The sequence below is a fragment of the Coregonus lavaretus genome, assembly GCF_964263955.1.
Source record: "Coregonus lavaretus genome assembly, chromosome: 7".
In the NCBI taxonomy this organism is placed as follows: Eukaryota; Metazoa; Chordata; class Actinopteri; order Salmoniformes; family Salmonidae; genus Coregonus; species Coregonus lavaretus.
Genome location: NC_139994.1, coordinates 58,279,247 through 58,301,368, shown reverse-complemented (window position 1 = coordinate 58,301,368; position 22,122 = coordinate 58,279,247). Strand labels below are relative to the sequence as shown.

Below are 22,122 nucleotides of genomic sequence, written 5' to 3'. Positions count from 1 at the left end.
ATGCCGGCTGGGTTTCAACAGCTCGGAGGGGAGGTAATGTCAACAACAGTCGTTTTTATAAGAAAATAGTTGATTTGCAATAAGTAAATTGCAATGAAATATTTTCATGCGCACTAACACTGAGTAGCCTATGATGGATGGAGTAGAATTTACGCACAGGTTGCTATTGACACTGATTTTCGGTAGCCTAGCCCATGTCTCTGCATAATGTGTGATTGAAAATGTATATTTTGTTGTTTCAAACATTTTTCTACGACTGTAAAAGCATAATTATCCATGTATCTATTTATCAAATTATCAATTTATTGTTTATATTGTCTAATCCAACTTTTAGGCTCTCATTAGGAAAAAGAAAAATCGATCATGCACTCTTATCCTAATATTGATTTTTTCTAAGTATTTCTCTTGATCTGTTTATTCTCGTCCTCCTCTCACTTCCCTATCTCAGGTGAGTGATGTCTCTTCCTCACCTGACAAAATGACTGGTCTGCCACTGTTGGTTGTGGCATTGAATCCCACTGGGCACACACTGGTTGAATCAACGTTGCTTCCATGTAATGTCAATGAAATTACGTTGAATCAACGTGGAATAGAAGTTGAATTGACATCTGTACCCAGTGGGATGGTATCATAGCCATAGCCAACATTACGAAAATAATGTTTTGAGAATGAAAAACGTCTTTCAAAAAATACAATGCTTACTCCATCCAAGCAAATGGTCACTAATACCGCTTAGCAGCTGCAGAATCTTGTGATCTATGACGTGGTTCGCAACAACATGGTTGAACAAAATAAGGACAGAGCAACTGCTGTGTTTGTTAGTGCCCGTCAAATATAACAAGATAAGAAAATATATAGTGTTTCTTTTGAGAGTGAAATTACATTTTACATTTTGTGTTATTATAATAATTATAACAATCGCTATTCATACATCAAACAAAACATAATGTTCTATTTCAGGAAGATTGACAAAACATAAGGTCAACCTTTATTTTGGACAGGAGAGCCATTTGACCTTGATCAGCAGAGAGACCAGCATGCTTACTGGTCAGGGCTGAGATGAATATGGGTTGGTTGGTAGGTCACCCAGTACAACTTGTACCTTGTTCCTTACCACAGCTGATGCCAACACAGTCACTGACACTTTAATTCAAAATCATTCTTCTTAGAATTACTATGATTTCAGCATCCTTGAGGTATTCTTTCTTGTCATGATTGGTTGCACAATAGCAAAAGATAAACACATCACCAAACTGTTGTAACAAAATGCCGGTACGTTTAAATTGGTTGCTGATGACAGACTCTGAGACAGTTAGAAACAATATTATCTTGCCTTGACCTCAACTCTGTCCCATTTTTTTCTGTCTTTCCCAATATGTTATTCATATGTAGGCTACAGTTGAAATGTTGTGAAGCACGTTCTGTGAAGTGAAATAGAGTGTGACTCTTGCCTTTAGACTGGACATGTTTTCTTTGTTGTACGATGTGGGACGCACACACACACACACACACACACACACACACACACACACACACTTTCCCTTTGTTTAAGCTTTATTTGGACAAAACACAGCTTATCTGGAGACTCAACACAGCAAGGTCACAGACACAACCTGACACAAACTCAACCAGGTGTATAATACACATTGGGACATTTATTAATGAACCATTCTACCATGTCTCAGAATAGAATAGTATGGACCAGAACATAATGGATAGAATATAATATTGTAGAATAGAACTACAGTGGGGAGAACAAGTATTTGATACACTGCCGATTTTGCAGGTTTTCCTACTTACAAAGCATGTAGAGGTCTGTAATTTTTATCATAGGTACTCTTCAACTGTGAGAGACAGATTCTAAAACAAAAATCCAGAAAATCACATTGTATGATTTTTAAGTAATTAATTTGCATTTTATTGCATGACATAAGTATTTGATACATCAGAAAAGCAGAACTTAATATTTGGTACAGAAACCTTTGTTTGCAATTACAGAGATCATAAGTTTCCTGTAGGTCTTGACCAGGTTTGCACACACTGCAGCAGGGATTTTGGCCCACTCCTCCATACAGACCTTCTACAGATCCTTCAGGTTTCGGGGCTGTCGCTGGGCAATACAGACTTTCAGCTCCCTCCAAAGATGTTCTATTGGGTTCAGGTCTGGAGACTGGCTAGGACACTCCAGGACCTTGAGATGCTTCTTACGGAGCCACTCCTTAGTTGCCCTGGCTGTGTGTTTCGGGTCGTTGTCATGCTGGAAGACCCAGCCACGACCCATCTTCAATGCTCTTACTGAGGGAAGGAGGTTGTTGGCCAAGATCTCGCGATACATGTCCCCATCCATCCTCCCCTCAATACGGTGCAGTCGTCCTGTCCCCTTTGCAGAAAAGCATCCCCAAAGAATGATGTTTCCACCTCCATGCTTCACGGTTGGGATGGTGTTCTTGGGGTTGTACTCATCCTTCTTCTCCCTCCAAACAAGGCGAGTGGAGTTTAGACCAAAAAGCTCTATTTTTGTCTCATCAGACCACATTACCTTCTCCCATTCCTCCTCTGGATCATCCAGATGGTTATTGGCAAACTTCAGACGGGCCTGGACATGCGCTGGCTTGAGCAGGGGGACCTTGCATGCGCTGCAGGATTTTAATCCATGACGGTGTAGTGTGTTACTAATGGTTTTCTTTGAGACTGTGGTCCCAGCTCTCTTCAGGTCATTGACCAGATCCTGCCGTGTAGTTCTGGGCTGATCCCTCACCTTCCTCATGATCATTGATGCCCCACGAGGTGACATCTTGAATGGAGCCCCAGACCGAGGGTGATTGACCGTCATCTTGAACTTCTTCTATTTTCTAAAAATTGCGCCAACAGTTGTTGCCTTCTCACCAAGCTGCTTGCCTATTGTCCTGTAGCCCATCCCAGCCTTGTGCAGGTCTACAATTTTATCCCTGATGTCCTTACACAGCTCTCTGGTCTTGGCCATTGTGGAGAGGTTGGAGTCTGTTTGATTGAGTGTGTGGACAGGTGTCTTTTATACAGTTAACGAGTTCAAACAGGTGCAGTTAATACAGGCAATGAGTGGAGAACAGGAGGGCTTCTTAAAGAAAAACTAACAGGTCTGTGAGAGCCGGAATTCTTACTGGTTGGTGGTTGATCAAATACTAATGTCATGCATTAAAATGCAAATTAATTACTTAAAAATCATACAATGTGATTTTCTGGATTTTTGTTTTAGATTCCGTCTCTCACAGTTGAAGTGTACCTGCATTACTAGCTGTTTGGGGTTTTAGGCTGGGTTTCTGTACAGCACTTCGAGATATTAGCTGATGTAAGAAGGGCTATATAAAATAAAATTGATTGATTGATTGATTGATAAAAATTACAGACCTCTACATGCTTTGTAAGTAGGAAAACCTGCAAAATCGGCAGTGTATCAAATACTTGTTCTCCCCACTGTATGTCCTCCGAGGGGAACTGCTTTGCACAGTCTTGTTTACTTGAAACAAAACAGTAAACACATGTACACTACCGGTCAAAAGTTTTGGAGCACCTACTCATTCAAGGGTTTTTCTTTATTTTTTACTATTTTCTACATTGTAGAATAATAGTGAAGACATCAAAATGATGAAATAACGCATATGGAATAATGTAGTAGCCAAAAAAGTGTTAAACAAATCAAAATATATTTTATATTTGAGATTATTCAAAGTAGCTCCCTTTGCCTTGATGACAGCTTTGCACACTCTTGGCATTCTCTCAACCAGCTTCACCTGGAATGCTTTTCCAACAGTCTTGAAGGAGTTCCCACATATGCTGAGCACTTGTTGACTGCTTTTCCTTCACTCTGCGGTCCGACTCATCCCAAACCATCTCAATTTGGTTGAGGTCGGGGGATTGTGGAGGCCAGGTCATCTGATGCAGCACTCCATCACTCTCCTTCTTGGTAAAATAGCCCTTACACAGCCTGGAGGTGTGTTGGGTCATTGTCCTGTTGAAAAACAAATGATAGTCCCACTAAGCGCAAACCAGATGGGATGGCGTATAGGTGCGGAATGCTGTGGTAGCCATGCTGGTTAAGTGTGCCTTGAATTCTAAATAAATCACAGACAGTGTCACCAGCAAAGCACCCCCACACCATAACACCTCCTCCTCCATGCTTTACAGTGGGAAATACACATAAAGAGATTCTCCGTTCACCCACACCGCATCTCTCAAAGCCACGGCGGTTGGAACTAAAAATCTCAAATTTGGACTCCAGACCAAAGGACAGATTTCCACCGGTCTAACGTCAATTGCTCATGTTTCTTGGCCCAAGCAAGTCTCATTTTCTTTTTGGTGTCCTTTAGTAGTGGTTTCTTTGCAGCAATTCAACCATGAAGGCCTGATTCACACAGTCTCCTCTGAACTGCTGATGTTGAGATGTGTCTGTTACTTGAAATCTGTGAAGCATTTATTTGGGCTGCAATTTCTGAGGCTGGTAACTCTAATGAACTTATCCTCTGCAGCAGAGGTAAATCTGGGTCTTCCATTCCTGTGGCGGTCCTCATGAGAGCTGGTTTCATCATAGCGCTTGATGGTTTTTGCGACTGCACTTGAAGAAACATTCAAAGTTCTTGAAATGTTCCGTATTGACTGACCTTCATGTCATAAAGTAATGATGGACTGTCGTTTCTCTTTGCTTATTTGAGCTGTTCTTGCCATAATATGGACTTGGTCTTTTACCAAATAGGGCTATCATCTTTATACCACCCCTAACTTGTCATAACACAACTGATTGGCTCAAACGCATTAAGAAGGAAATACATTCCACAAATTAACTTTTAACAAGGCACAAATGTTAATTGAAATGCATTCCAGGTGACTACCTCATGAAGCTGGTTGAGAGAATGCCAAGAGTGTGCAAAGCCCTCATCAAGGCAAACAGTGGCTACTAAAGAAGAATCTCAAATATAAAATATATTTTGATTTGTTTAACACTTTTTTGGTTACTACATGATTCCATATGTGTTATTTCATAGTTTTGATGTCTTCACTATTATTTTACAATGAAACTTTTGACCGGTAGTGTATATGTTTTTATTAATATCATAACATATTGATAACATTTTTGGAGAAGAAACCTGTCAACCCTATCTTGTTATGATCGGACTAAGTAACGGTGCATTACAGCCCATGTTTAACTAATGTGAACTCAGTGGTATGTTATGAAGGCTTCTGGAGCCAGTCAGCTTTCTGTGTTGAAGGTAAACAGATGTAAACAGTACGAAAGCCTGGTCAGTCTCTCCCTGAGCCCCTAGCCGTCAGTCACTGGGCAACAGGTGCCTGTGAGATGATGGGACCTATGTGGAACTAAGCGTTCAGCCACCCAATCACACGATACACAGTAAAGTCCTGGACACAGCTACAAAGATCCTTTCTCAATTAGTATCACAGTTATATATAGTGGATATTAGAGAGGCTGTTGCGTGTGTGTCTGGGGGGGTGTGGGGTCTGTTTGTGCGTGTGCGTGTCTGCATGTCTGCGTGTGTGTGTAGTGCTTGCCTTTGCTAAGACAGGAGAGTTCCAAAATATAGAAGCTTGTTAACAGTCTAGACCATGGTCATCTTACAACAGGTGTTTCATCATTGTTTGTGTATGGACATGACATGACCTTTCTAGATGGTCCATCCTCTCTATATCCTTCACTCAATCCCACAGTCCTCGCGTCTCTTTATGAACAACCACACAATTCCATCATTGTAACAGTGAGGTGTTGTGTTCTTGTGTGTGTCCACTACAGACAGTGACCGGAACCCTTGCTCTCTCAGTGTTCACCGCTGTATTGGGCTCCTTTCAGTTTGGATACAACATAGGTGTCATCAATGCTCCTCAGAAGGTAAGACCGACTTGCATTCATTAACCAGAGCTATTGATACAGAGTTTTGCAAAATGAGATTTAGAATTTCTATAGATGCCATGTTTGCACCAAAAGTGTTATCGTCATGAAAAATGGGTCTGCAAACATAGATGCTAGTGCCAGAACCAGTTGCATGCTTAAGTGTAATACATTTCAAAACCAGGTGAGATGGTTAAGCATCTCAATAACTTTAAACATTGAATTGTTCAATGTGTTGTCTCACATTTAATTTCACACACTGACAGGTGAGTGTGGCTGCAAAACTACCTGAGACAGGTTTAAAGGATCTGAATGATTTGAGCGATGTAGAATCTGAGAGGGGCATGTGAGGGAATAGAGTGAGTTGGCATTTACACAGATGTCCCCTTGATTCCACCCAGCTAAGCTCGGTCTTCAACGTTTCAACTGATAAAGGGCAGCGACTGAAAACAGCTCTCTGTGCTCTCTGAGTGAGTCATCACAGAGAGATGCTGTTGAAGAGCTGACCTGGGAATTAATACCTCTAGGATGACCTTTTCTAAAACCGATTATTGTTGTTGTTTTCTCTAAGGACCAGGTACACTACATGACCAAAAGTATGTGGACACCTGCTCGCAGAACATCTCATTCCAAAATCATGGGCATTAATATGGAGTTGGTACCCCCTTTTCTGCTATAACAGCCTCCACTCTTCTGGGAAGGCTTTCCACTAGATGTTGGAACATTGCTGCGGGGACTTGCTTCCATTCAGCCACAAGATCATTAGTGAGGTTGGGCACTGATGTTGGGCGATTAAGCCTGGCTCGCGGTCAGCGTTGCAATTCATCCCAAAGGTGTTCGATGGGGTTGAGGTCAGGGCTCTGTGCAGGCCAGTCAAGTTCTTCCACACCGATCTTGACAAACCATTTCTGTATGGACCTTGCTTTGTGCACAGGGGCATTGTCATGCTGAAACAGGAAAGGGTTTTCCCCAAACTGTTGCCACAAAGTTGGAAGCACAGAATCGTCTAGAATGTCATTGTATGCTGTAGCGTTAAGATTTCCCTTCACTGGAACTAAGGGGCCTAGCCCGAATCATGAAAAACAGCCCCAGACCATTATTCTTCCTCCACCAAACTTTACAGTTGGCACTGTGTATTGGGGCAGGTAACGTTCTCCTGGCATCCGCCAAACCCAGACTCGTCCGTCGGACTGCCAGATGGTGAAGCGTGATTCATCACTACAGAGAATGCGTTTCCACTGCTCCAGAGTCCAATGGCGGCGAGCTTTACACCACTCCAGCCGACGCTTGGCATTGCGCATGGTGATCTTAGACTTCTGTGAGCTTGTGTGGCCTACCATTTCGCGGCTGAGCCGTTGTTGCTCCTAGACATTTCCACTTCACAATAACAGCACTTATAGTTGACTGGGGCAGCTTTAACAGGGCAGAAATTTGACAAACTGACTTGTTGGGAAGGTGGCATCCTATGACGGTGCCACGTTGAAAGTCACTGAGCTCTTCAGTAAGGTCATTCTACTGCCAATGTTTGTCTATGGAGATTGTATAGCTGTGTGCTCGATTTTATACACCTGTCAGCAACGGGTGTGGCTGAAATAGCCGAATCCACTAATTTGAAGGGGCGTCCACATACTTTTGTATATATAGTGTATTTGTCCACCAAGTACAGTCTATGGGACGGTTTCCTGGACACAGATTAAGACTAGTCCTGGACTAAAAAACATTCTCAATGGAGTTCTCCATTGAAAGCTATTTTTAGTCCAGGACTAAACCTAATCTGTGTTTTAAAAGCAACATGCTAATTTTAGTGCAAACAATTACAAATTGAAACTTGGTCGATGACTCGACATGTCAATAGTTGAGGGGGGATAGAAGATAGAAGCCATTGAGGGATTTAGAAGAGAGAGAGGGAAAGGGGGATGTATTCTTAGAGAATAGGAGATGGATACAGAGAGAGCGAGGAAGAAATCGATTGGATGCAAGAGAGGGAAAGAGCAGAAAGAGAGAGGGGTGGCCAGGGGAACATCTGAGTAATGTCAACACGAGGGGGTGTGTGCACAACATGCCGCATGACAAAACACACAGCGTTGCCAGAAATGCCCCCCCCTCCTCACCCCTCCACCCCTCACCCATCCACAAGCCTTCACAGTTCACACATCTATCCCCTCACTCCTCTACCCCCCCCCCCCATCTCAGGTATCCTTCACAGCTGAGGGGTGCAATCGGAGGCAGAGGGGGTTATGGCAGCGATTCTGGTGTCATGGGAAAAAGGAGCTATTTATGGCTTCTTTTTTGGGGGGGGGCGACACTCACAAGGTTCGCAGAGGGTTCACGCCGAGACAGAGACAAGGGCAGATGGTGTCGTGTTGGAAGTGGGACACTACATGGGACACGTCCAGGACAGCCTCCCTGTATCATATAGATGTAGTTACACGCTCTTGCTGCTATCTAGACGTTCCCTTAGATTCACTATTGTAAAGCCCCCTTCTCGTAAAAAGTTTTAGTCGGGGTTGGGTCATGGGGTTCTGATGTGGAAGTGGCATATATCAGAACATATATCTGCTAATTACTAATATATCGAATATATTGGAGCATACTGTATGTCAGCTACCATACATCAAATACACTGAGTATACCAAACATTAAGAACACCTACCTAATATTGAGTTGCACCCCCTTTTGCCCTCAGAACAGCCTCAATTCGTCAGGGCATGAAGTCTACAAGGTGTCGAAAGCGTTCCACAGGGATGCTGGCCCATGTTGACTCCAATGCTTCCCACAGTTGTGTCAAGTTGGCTGGATGTCCTTTGGGTGGTGGACCATTCTTGATATACATGGGAAACTGTTGAGCGTGAAAAACCCAGCAGCGTTGCAGTTCTTGACACAAACCGGTGCGCCTGGCACCTAATACCATACCCTCTTCAAAGGCACTTAAATATTTTGTCTTGCCCATTTAACCTCTGAATGGCACACATACACAATCCATGTCTCAATTGTCTCAAGGCTTAAAAATCCTTCTTTAACCTGTCTCCTCCCTTTCATCTACACTGATTGAAGTGGATTTAACAAGTGACATCAATAAGGGATCATAGCTTTCACCTGGATTCATCTGGTCAGTCTATGTCATGGAAAGAGCACATTATATCAAATGTAGCATCGGTTTTATGCTGCATATATTGCATTGTGGGTAGACAACAGTATCATTCAACTGATAGTATCTGTATTTAGATACAGCCAGTGAGTGAGTCAGACAGAGGAACAGACTTGGAGTCAGTGAGTTGTGTTATGAGAGGGGCCTTACAACCGACGTGGCTCCTCTGGGCATGAGTCCCGGTCCCTTGACCCTCTTTACGCACGGTGTCAAAACCTTGACCCCTGTGCCAAAACCTTGACCCCTGTGCCATCTATTAACTAGGCGAAACCCTCAGGCCCAAAATAACCTCTTGACTCAATCTATTTGTGTTAAATTACAGTTTAGTCACTTAGCAGACTCTCTTATCCAGAGCGACTTACAGGAGCCTTGCTCAGAGGCACACTAACAGATTTTTCATCTAGTCGGCTTGAACCAGCTACCTTTTGGTTACTGGCCCAACACTCTTAACCGCTAGGCTACCTGCCTAGGTAAGGGATTAATGAGTAGGAAGTTAGCCATATTGGCAGGCAAGAGGCACAGAGTTTTGAGTGGTGGTTATAGCTGGCCTGCACAGAACAGTTTGTCCTAGTATTCACGCAAAGCATATCTCTCTCTGTTCCATTACCAAAGCATATCTCTCTCTGTTCCATTACCAAAGCATATCTCTCTCTGTTCCATTACCAAAGCATATCTCTCTCTGTTCCATTACCAAAGCATATCTCTCTCTGTTCCATTACCAAAGCATATCTCTCTCTGTTCCATTACCAAAGCATATCTCTCTCTGTTCCATTGCCAAAGCATTTATCTCAAGAAACAAGTAACACTTAGGCCTCGCATACACTTACTACCTAGATTCAGTATATGTGGCCCATGCCATCCCACTAGCACAAAATGGTTGAATCCACATTGTTTCAACGTAATTTGTCAACGTATTGTGACGTGGAATCTATGTGGAAAATACATTAGATTTGGAAAAAATTTATCAACTTGTTTTGAGGGTAAAATTTTAACCACGGGGTTATGTCATCATAGTAACCATAGTAACCAAATGTTAACATATTTTAAACTTTGTATAAAGTTTCTACCTTTAAAACAACGTCAGATCTTCAACGTTATATCCATTATCATAAAGGCAGCAGCACCTCCCACTGGAGAACTGATCTATCTACAGCTATCCTTTGGTCTCCCATCCAGGGTTTTAACCAAGCCCAGCTATGATATTTACCACTGACTATTACAAATCTATCATGAGAGTAATTGAGGAGCGATCTCCACTTAAAACCTAAATGGATTTACTGTTGCTATCGAGTCATTCCAAATGGTAGGTTTAACAGAGCAAATGAAATGTGACCATACTTTATCATTCATATATCATCAATGATGCAATTTAGAACTACATTATATAGCATTTGTCATCAATAGCTATTGTTTCAATTCAACCCAGGATTCAACTAAAAATAGACAATACATATGCCTAGGGTTTCAAGCTTTGGTTGATTTCAAATTGAATGATATTTAGTTATATTAAATTGTGTTTCGTTGTCAACGCAACCAAATATCAATATTTGAAGGAGATGTATCTTCTGCTTGGATAGTTTCATCAGTGCCACTGACTTAGTCTGGCTTTAATTCCAGTTATTCTATAAATTAATAATTGATATGTTGGATTCATGTCTCCATCTCAACCAAAAGTCGAAGAATAGGACTAAATCAAATCAAACTTTATTTAAAGTGCATTTACAGTTTGATTTGATTTCGTTGCGATGGACACTTGAATCCAACAAATCAATTATTAATTTATAAAAAAAACTGGAATTAAAGCCGACAGTGGCACAGATGGAACTATCCAAACTATCCTTCAAATGTTGATATTTGGTTGTGTTGACAACCAAACACAATTCATTATCACTTTTGAAATATAATAAATAGCCTATTAACATGTCGACAAGTTAACTAATTATAAATTGGATTCACGTCTTCAATTCAACCAAAAATAAAAGTTCAAGAATGGGATTAAGCCAGTTGCTCAGATGCAACTATCCAAGCAGTAGGTACATCTCCTTTAAATGTTAATATTTGGTTCCGTTGTCAACCAAACACAATTCAATATTACTTTTGTAATACAGTAAATCATGCATGTTCAAGATAGTATGCATAGGTCATCGCAGGTCTGTGGAGATCTTCACAATTGCTGTAATAATCTGTACATAATCTAGAACGGCATTAATCACTTGTAATTTGTACTTTTACTGTGATGTAATCTTAACTGCAATCCAGGTCATTTGGTTCTGCTATTAGATGAAACACAGTGATAAGTAACACATGAATATGTTTTATAAATAAATAAAATATCTGAAATTGTATTCCCATTTGAACTTTGCTGTGCTTTTAAATGGTTGAATGTGCAGTGATTGACATTTGGGTGACAACTAAACCAAAAATCCGATATTGTTTTTAAATGGAATTTGGTTGTGCTTTTAGATGGTTGAAAGCATAGTGATAACACATTGGAAATTCAACTAACTTTTGGCTGTCGTTTTGAGTGGGTGAATATAGGTTGTAATTTAATTGATCAACGTCTCAACCAAATATTACCCAATTATCCACACTGAAATGACGTGGTGTGCCCAGTGGGATGCGGGAATCAAACCAACAACTCTGGTGTTGTACGAAGCACAACACTCCAACCAAACTGAAACAACTAAAGCAATTTTATCTTAACATTGTTGTCTTCCTGGCCTGGTCACAGATCTGTTTTTGTCTTACGAACTCCTATGGTCACTGTCATGCTGGGACAGCACAACCAGACCTGGGACCAGGCTATAGTCTTCCTAAGGAAAAATATTAGCTCCATTAAATGTCTCATATCTCTTCTCCTGCCTGTGCAGATCATTGAGGCGGACTACAACGCTACATGGGTGCATCGGTATGGAGAGCCCATCCCCAACAGTACCCTCACAACCCTCTGGTCCCTGTCCGTAGCCATCTTCTCTATAGGAGGCATGATCTCCTCCTTCTGTGTGGGTGTCATCTCAGAGTGGCTGGGCAGGTAGGAGAGATGATACACAGACACACACACACACACACACACACACACACACACACACACACACACACACACACACACACACATCTGTAAACATCATAGCACATTCATTTTTTTATTTTGCATAGATGTAGGTGCATAGACAGATGTATTCACTTACGCACAGACTTGTCTGCCAGACATAGACCTACACACTGATACACCCACATAATGCATGGTTGTCAACACTGCAACACATACACGTGTCATGTACATTCCCATGTATGTTCACATGAACATACCCTCCTAACCTTAACCCTTCAAAACCTGAACCTGAATTTCCATCCAGACGATGCTATTACGTGCATAGGGGAGCATAAAACATCACTCTGAATGGTTGATACCTAAGTCACAGCCCCAGACCGATATATTATCAGGGTATACCTCTCCTCTCCTAGATCCAACATGGTTCCCCATAGATAGTGTCAGTCAGTTTGATCCAACATGATTCCCCATAGATAGTGTCAGTCAGTTAGATCCAACATGGTTCCCCATAGATAGTGTCAGTCAGTTAGATCCAACATGATTCCCCATAGATAGTGTCAGTCAGTTAGATCCAACATGATTCCCCATAGATAGTGTCAGTCAGTTAGATCCAACTTGATTCCCCATAGATAGTGTCAGTCAGTTAGATCCAACTTGATTCCCCATAGATAGTGTCAGTCAGTTAGATCCAACATGATTCCCCATAGATAGTGTCAGTCAGTTAGATCCAACTTGATTCCCCATAGATAGTGTCAGTCAGTTAGATCCAACTTGATTCCCCATAGATAGTGTCAGTCAGTTAGATCCAACATGGTTCCCCATAGATAGTGTCAGTCAGTTAGATCCAACATGGTTCCCCATAGATAGTGTCAGTCAGTTAGATCCAACATGGTTCCCTATGGATAGTATCAGTCGGTCAGTCAAATCAAATCAAATCAAATTTGATTTGTCACATGCTTCGTAAACAACAGGTGTAGACTAACAGTGAAATACTTACTTACGGGCCCTTCCCGACAATGCAGAGAGAAAGATATAGAAAAAACTGTGGGAGCGACTGTGTCAGTCAGATCCAACATGGTTCCCTATGGATAGTGTCAGTCAGTCAGTCAGTCAGTCAGTGGGAGAAAGTGTTACTGGGCAGGGTTCGTGTTACAGGGCAGGGGCTCGACTCAGTTTCCCATTGTAACCCAAGCCAGAATCTTATCTGGACACAGACCCAGAGCCCTCCGTGATTGAAAGGGGATCCCAAAGGAATGGACAGGGGGTGGGAGTAAGGAAGCCGGAGCCGGTCTTTTCTCATACTGGGTGACATTAAACTCTCTTGACGAGTTGAATTGGTAAAACCTCACTTCTCAGCTTGAAATAACACCACCCGTGCCATCGAATTGCTAGCTTTTCGGTGACGCAGCTGGCTAAAGGTGTTCGGTGGGCAGTCACTCGGTGGGCAGTCACTCGGTGGGCGGTCACGTGGGTTTGCGAGACCGAGGTTCCACACACACACACACACACACATCTGTAAACATCATAGCACATTCATTTTTTTATTTTGCATAGATGTAGGTGCATAGACAGATGTATTCACTTACGCACAGACTTGTCTGCCAGACATAGACCTACACACTGATACACCCACATAATGCATGGTTGTCAACACTGCAACACATACACGTGTCATGTACATTCCCATGTATGTTCACATGAACATACCCTCCTAACCTTAACCCTTCAAAACCTGAACCTGAATTTCCATCCAGACGATGCTATTACGTGCATAGGGGAGCATAAAACATCACTCTGAATGGTTGATACCTAAGTCACAGCCCCAGACCGATATATTATCAGGGTATACCTCTCCTCTCCTAGATCCAACATGGTTCCCCATAGATAGTGTCAGTCAGTTTGATCCAACATGATTCCCCATAGATAGTGTCAGTCAGTTAGATCCAACATGGTTCCCCATAGATAGTGTCAGTCAGTTAGATCCAACATGATTCCCCATAGATAGTGTCAGTCAGTTAGATCCAACATGATTCCCCATAGATAGTGTCAGTCAGTTAGATCCAACATGGTTCCCCATAGATAGTGTCAGTCAGTTAGATCCAACATGGTTCCCCATAGATAGTGTCAGTCAGTTAGATCCAACATGATTCCCCATAGATAGTGTCAGTCAGTTAGATCCAACATGGTTCCCCATAGATAGTGTCAGTCAGTTAGATCCAACATGGTTGCCCATAGATAGTGTCAGTCAGTTAGATCCAACATGGTTCCCTATGGATAGTATCAGTCGGTCAGTCAAATCAAATCAAATCAAATTTGATTTGTCACATGCTTCGTAAACAACAGGTGTAGACTAACAGTGAAATACTTACTTACGGGCCCTTCCCGACAATGCAGAGAGAAAGATATAGAAAAAACTGTGGGAGCGACTGTGTCAGTCAGATCCAACATGGTTCCCTATGGATAGTGTCAGTCAGTCAGTCAGTCAGTCAGTGGGAGAAAGTGTTACTGGGCAGGGTTCGTGTTACAGGGCAGGGGCTCGACTCAGTTTCCCATTGTAACCCAAGCCAGAATCTTATCTGGACACAGACCCAGAGCCCTCCGTGATTGAAAGGGGATCCCAAAGGAATGGACAGGGGGTGGGAGTAAGGAAGCCGGAGCCGGTCTTTTCTCATACTGGGTGACATTAAACTCTCTTGACGAGTTGAATTGGTAAAACCTCACTTCTCAGCTTGAAATAACACCACCCGTGCCATCGAATTGCTAGCTTTTCGGTGACGCAGCTGGCTAAAGGTGTTCGGTGGGCAGTCACTCGGTGGGCAGTCACTCGGTGGGCAGTCACTCGGTGGGCGGTCACGTGGGTTTGCGAGACCGAGGTTCCAATATTGAATACCAGTGTGGGCTTGTGAGGAATGAAGCTATACTGTTGAGTAGCAGCATGAAGTCTGTTACATAACCTGTCTCTGTTTTAGCAGGTTTAACACACACACACACACACACACACACACACACACACACACACACACGCTTGCATGCTACTAGCGGTGCTCTCCGTCTTAAATGCATTTGTCACTTTTCAATTGAAATAAGTGTTGGCGTATTACACATTTACTGAGATTCACTAGATTCAATTACTAGATTACTAGATTCAATTACTAAATTACTAGATTACTAGATTCACTAGATTAAATTACTAGATTACTAGATTCACTAGCTGTGACACTTTCTCCTATGACATTTTGTAACCTGGCTATATCAGACCAGAGGTATTATCTCTATTTTGTGGTCTGCCATCTAGAGGCTAAATGATGGAGTTGTCAAATACCTATTCTTGTACTGTCAAACAGCACACACAGTACTCACAAATATCCACTGTATTTCTGCTAACCAACAACCAATAACATGAAATGTACATCATATTTACTTATATTAAACCAATGATAATTCATATATTTCTCTTTATTCTGACAGGAGGAAAGCCATGCTCATTAACAACTTGTTTGCCTTCATCGGAGGAGGTTTGATGGGCATGGCCAAGATCAGCCGGTCCTTCGAGATGATGATTCTGGGACGATTCGTCATCGGTGCATACTGTGGTCAGCACATCCTGCAGATTGAGTTTCTCAGAAATGTATTTTGATGTGGTTTAATGCTGTTTGAATGGCTTTTCAGTGGTGTAGTTGTAGACAGACTATATTGTTTTCTATAATTGTAGATGAACAGTATTGATATGGCAATAACCAGTGAAATAGTTAATAGGAACCACTATCACTGCTCAGTTTTCACCACACCTTGGCGTACCAGTTTCTGAATCGGAGCCTCATTCTCTTTCTCCCAGGGTTGGCATCGGGGCTGGTGCCCATGTATGTGGGTGAGATAGCCCCTACCAGTCTGCGAGGGGCATTGGGCACGCTCCACCAGCTGGCTATCGTCACAGGGATTCTCATAGCACAGGTACAGCTCTCAGACGACACAATGGTTTTTTTCTACAGGCCAGAGAATGGTTTTCTACACAACACATCTATCTGAACATGCATTAAAGTAGTAAACATCTCTCTCTCTCTCTCTCTCTCTCTCTCTCTCTCTCTCTCTCTCTCTGTCTGTCTCTGTCTCTGTCTCTGTCTGTATCTCTCTCTCTGTCTCTCTCTGTGTCTCTCTCTGTCTGTCTGTCTGTCTCTGTCCTTCCTTCCTTCCTTCCTTCCTTCCTTCCTTCCTTCCTTCCTTCCTTCCTTCCTTCCTTCCCTCCCTCCCTCCCTCCCTCCCTCCCTCCCTCACTCACTCACTCACTCACTCACTCACTCACTCACTCACTCACTCACTCACTCACTCACTCACTCACTCACTCACTCACTCACTCACTCACTCACTCACTCACTCACTCACTCACTCACTCACTCACTCACTCACTCACTCTCACTCCTCTCTCTCTCTCTCTCTCTCTCTCTCTCTCTCTCTCTCTCTCTCTCTCTCTCTCTCTCTCTCTCTCTCTCTCTCTCTCTCTCTCTCTCTCTCTCTCTCTCTCTCTCTCTCTCTCTCTCTCTCTCTCTCTCTCTCTCTTCACTTTCCTGTCCTCTCCCCCTTTCTACCCCCTCCTCCCTTCTCCTCAGGTCCTGGGTTTGGAGTCTTTGCTGGGCAGTGAGGAGTTGTGGCCAGTGCTGGTGGGTGTGACCGTTCTGCCCACCGTCCTGCAGATGGTGCTGCTGCCCTTCTGCCCCGAGAGCCCCCGCTTCCTCTACATCATCCGCAGCCAGGAGCACCACGCCAAGAGTGGTGAGGATCCAGTCACGGCCATGCCCCAATACTCTCTATTGGCCATGCCCCAATACTCTCTAATGGCCATGCCCCAATACTATCTAATGGCCATGCCCCAATACTCTCTAATGGCCATGTACCAATACTCTCTAATGGCCATGTACCAATACTCTCTAATGGCCATGTACCAGTACTCTCTAATGGCCATGTACCAATACTCTCTAATGGCCATGTACCAATGCTCTCTAATGGCCATGCCCCAATACTCTCTATTGGCCATGTACCAATACTCTCTAATGGCCATGCCCCAATACTATCTAATGGCCATGTACCAATACTCTCTAATGGCCATGCCCCAATACTCTCTAATGGCCATGTACCAATACTCTCTAATGGCCATGTACCAATACTCTCTAATGGCCATGTACCAATGCTCTCTAATGGCCATGTACCAATACTCTCTAATGGCCATGTACCAATACTCTCTAATGGCCATGTACCAATACTCTCTAATGGCCATGTACCAATACTCTTTAATGGCCATGTACCAATACTCTCTAATGGCCATGCACCAATTGTCTCTAATGGCCATGTACCAATAGTCTCTAATGGCCATGTACCAAAACTATCTAATGGCCTCTTTTGCTTGTCTCCTTTCTTTGTCTCTTTTTCTTGCTGGATGAATGGAGAGGACTACAAGCAGAACAGGGTCAGGGTTTGAATAACAGGGGGGCTAGGGAGTCTGGGCAACCCCAGAACAAGTCAGCCTCCCCCCACCACACACACACTCTGAAACCCATCTGAAGTTCTATTCTCAGCCTGACTCTCATTCCCGCTCATCCCTAGGCTTGAGGAGGCTGACTGGGAGACAGGATGTGGGGGATATGCTGGCGGAGATGAAGGAGGAGAAGAGGAGGATGGACATGGAGAGGAAGGTGTCCATCGCAGAGCTCTTCCGCTCCCCCATGTACCGGCAGCCCATCATCATCGCCATCCTACTGCAGCTCTCACAACAGCTGTCCGGGGTCAATGCTGTGAGTACTAGAGCAGGGAGGAGAGTGGGGAAGATTGTGTGTGTGTGTGAGGATCTTTGTCAAGGACTTTATTGTGTGATTGGGTGATTGAACGCTGAGTTCCATATAGTTTCCATCATCCCACAGGCACCTGTTGCCACGGTGACTGATAGCTAGAGGTTCTGGGAGAGACTGACCAGGCTTTCCTACTGTTTACATCTGTTTACCTTCAACACAGAAAGCTGATTGGCTCCAGAAGCCTTCATAACATACCTCTGAGTTTACAATAGTTAAACATGGGCTGTAATGCACCGTTACTTAGGTCGTATCCTATCATAGATAGATAGGGTTGACAGTTTCTTCTCCAAAAATGTTATCAATATGTTACGTTATTAATAAAAATAGTATACCAAACATTAAGAACACCTTCCTAATAATGAGTTGCACCCCCTTTTGCCCTCAGAACAGCCTCAATTCGTCTGGGCATGGACTCTACAAGGTGTCGAAAGCGTTCCACAGGGATGCTGGCCCATGTTGACTCCAATGCTTCCCACCGTTGTGTCAAGTTGGCTGGATGTCCTTTGGGTAGTGGACCATTCTTGATACATACGGGAAACTGTTGAGCGTGAAAAACCCAGCAGCGTGACAAACTCAAACCGGTGCGCCTGGCACCTAGTACCATACCCCGTTCAAAGGCACTTCAATATTTTGTCTTGCCCATTCACCCTCTGAATGGCACACATACACCGTCCATGTCTCAATTGTCTCAAGGCTTAAAATTCCTCCTTTAACCTGTCTCCTCAACTCCATCTACACTGATTGAAGTGGATTTAACAAGTGACATCAATAAGGGATCATAGCTTTCAGTCCTTTCCTCCTCATAGTCCTCTGTAGCTCAACTGGTAGAGCACGGCGCTTGTAACGCCAAGGTAGTGGGTTCGATCCCCGGGACCACCCATACACAAAAATGTATGCACGCATGACTGTAAGTCGCTTTGGATAAAAGCATCTGCTAAATGGCATATTATATTATATATTATACCTGGATTCACCTGGTCAGTCTGTCATGGTGTTCCTAATGTTTTGTATAGTCAGTGTACATGGAGTGTTTACTGTTTTGTTTTATTTCAACTAAACAAGACTGTGCAAAGCAGTTCCCCTCGGAGGACATAGTTCTATTCTACAATATTCTATTCTATACATTATGTTCTGGTCCATTCTATTCTATTCTGAGACATGGTAGAATGGTTCATTAATAAATGTCCCAATGTGTATTATACACCTGGTTGAGTTTGTGTCAGGGTGTGTCTGTGACCTTGCTGTGTTGAGTCTCCAGATAAGCTGTGTTTTGTCCAAATAAAGCAAAAAAAAGGGAAAGTGTGTGTGTTCAAGCTAATCCACAGGCAATCCTCTTTGGCCATTTTCACAATTTTAATCATTGTTAGAATGGGCAATTCCACCGTTACACAAACCATACAAACATACATATGTTCCTTGACCAACCATCTTCTATCTCTCTCCTCTCCAGATCTTCTACTACTCCACCAGTATCTTCCAGAAGGCAGGGGTCCAGAGCCCTGTCTATGCCACTATAGGAGCCGGCGTGGTTAACTGTGCCTTCACCGTGGTCTCGGTATGCTAGCAAGGTCCTGCAACCAGGCACCTCCATTACTGTTTAACTCTACACCTTTATTACTGAACAAAGAAGATAACGTAGTGAGTCGACCCAACCTAGTATTTCCCCTTCAAATAGGCCAGATTTGGGTTGCCAGGTCCTGATTTGTTTTTTGAATTATTGATTGGGTTGACGGTTGATCTTTGATTTTAAAATGCTAACTTCTCTAGTTAAGCCATCACTTTTGTGTTTGCATCCTGTAGAAAGCTCCTACATAAAATAGTCTTTATCTATGTCCAAATCAGATTGGAGAATGGCTTAGGCAAACGCCAGTTGGAAAGTTTAGGCAGAATCGGCTGCAAAGTTTTGCCTGAGTTAAAAATGAGCGAGTATGACCCGGACCTGTTGTTACTGACCTGTTTGTCACCCTGTTCTCATCCAATCAACAGCTATTCCTGGTGGAGAGGACGGGTCGCCGGACGCTACACATGCTGGGGCTGTCTGGAATGTGCGGCTGTGCCGTTGTCATGACGATGGCTCTCGCCCTATTGGTCAGTCCCACACGAATACCAACAAGCTCATTAAACTATTAAAATGTTATCATAATGCCAACTTTGGTGGACTGGGATCATGTACCCATAGAGATAAAATTACTACACTGAACAAAAATATAAACGCAACATGTAAAGTGTTGGTCCTTGTGCTGGGGACAATAAAAGGCCAATCTAAAATGTGCAGTTTTGTCACACAACACAATGCCACAGATGTCTCATGTTTTTGAGGGAGCGCGCAATTGGCATACTGACTGCAGGAATGTCCACCAGAGCTGTTGTCAGAGAATTGAATGTTAATTTCTCTACCATAAGCCGCCTCCAACGCCATTTTAGAGAATTTGGCAGTATGTCCAACCGGCCTCACAACCGCAGATCACGTGTATGGCGTCGTGTGGGCGAGCGGTTTGCTGATGTCAACGTTGTGAATAGAGTGCCCCATGGTGGCAATGGGGTTATGGTATGGGCAGGCATAAGCTACGGACAACAAACACAATTGCATTTTATCGATGGCAATTTGAATGCGACGAGATCCTGAGGACCATTGTAATGCCATTTATCCACCGCCATCACCTCATGTTTCAGCATGATAATGCACGGCGCCATGTCGCAAGGATCTGTACACATCTCTGTTCTTCCATGGCCTGCATACTCACCAGACATGTCACCCATTGAGCATGTTTGGAATGCTCTGGATCAACGTGTACGACAGCGTGTTCCAGTTCCCTCCAATATCCAGCAACTTCACACAGCCATTGAAGAGGAGTGTGACAACATTCCACAGGCCACAATCAACAGCCTGATCAACTCTATGCTACAGAGATGTCGCGGTGCATGAGGCAAATGGTGGTCATAACAGATACTGACTTGTTTTCTGATCCATGCACCTAGCTTTTTTTTCCTTATATGAACTGTAACTCAGTAAAATCTTTGAATGAATTGCATGTTGCGTTTATATTTTTGTTCAGTATAGAAGGGGTCCCCCATTCAAGTCAATGAGGCCATAATGGTTGATATGGCTATTTCTATGCATGTACCATAGGTAGCTGGTGGCACCTCAGTTGGGGAGGACGGGCTCATAGTAATGGCTGGAATGGAATGGTATTGACACATCAAACACATGGTTTTTGATACCATTCCATTCAAGTCATTTATGAGCAGTCCTCCACTCACCAGCCATGTACCTCTCTCTGGCTAAACCGTCTCCTCCTTTCCCTTGGCAGGACAGTGTTCCCTGGATGAGCTACATCAGCATGCTGGCCATCTTTGGCTTCGTGGCCTTCTTCGAGGTGGGCCCAGGCCCCATCCCCTGGTTCTTTGTGGCTGAGCTCTTCTCCCAGGGCCCCAGGCCCGCTGCTATGGCCGTGGCCGGATTCGCCAACTGGACAGCTAACTTCATTATCGGCTTTGGCTTCCAATATGTCGCTGTAAGTAGAGTGGTCACTTTGGTGTTTTGGGGTATTTTGGGATGACTTTTGATTGTATGATACCGGATATTGATCAGTGAAGTGGATTGGATGGTGTCTGACTGAGTTGAACTGTTGAGTGAATTAATGTTTTTCATGATACATCAGTGAACATATTCCCTCCTCTCCCGCTCCACAGGAGCTTTGTGGGCCATATGTCTTCCTCATCTTCGCCGCTCTCCTGCTCTTCTTCCTCATCTTCACCTTCTTCCGGGTGCCGGAAACGCGGGGGAAGACGTTCGACCAGATCTCCACCGCCTTCAGCCAACACTCGCCCACCATGATGGATATGAACCTGGACATGGAGCTGGGCAAACCCAGCACAGAGCTGGACTACCTGGGGGAGGAGGGGAGCCTCAACTGAGGGGGTCCCCATAGTGCAACTGGGGAAGGCAGGCAGACGAGGCCAGACAGACTGTGTGGTGGTGGGGGTGGGCAGGGGAAGGGGGTAGAGGAGTAGAAAAGGATACTGGGAGTGGGCTTGGGCCTCATTCCAAACATCCTTTCACCGTTTATCAATTTGTGTCTAGGCATATCGAGTAGGGAAGGAGGGGGGAGGGTTGGTCGAGGGATAGGGAGATGGAATCTGTTTGGAATGGGGCCCATAGTTGATGCAATAGCTGCCACTGGGGAATTACATGAGTGAGAAATGT

General features: G+C 43.7%; 1 protein-coding gene across 1 annotated transcript; it reads left to right on the top strand.

The window, feature by feature from the left end:
- Window positions 1–21,833, top strand: LOC311131770 (solute carrier family 2, facilitated glucose transporter member 4-like; the record flags this gene model as incomplete). Its single annotated transcript, XM_084164901.1, has 11 exons — window positions 1–33; window positions 5,780–5,875; window positions 11,894–12,054; window positions 15,544–15,668; window positions 15,911–16,026; window positions 16,680–16,842; window positions 17,671–17,858; window positions 19,366–19,470; window positions 19,902–20,003; window positions 21,227–21,430; window positions 21,609–21,833. 11 exons carry the CDS (start codon window positions 1–3, stop codon window positions 21,831–21,833), a joined length of 1,518 nt encoding a protein of 505 aa, XP_084021027.1.
- Between the last annotated feature and the right edge of the window lie 289 nt (window positions 21,834–22,122).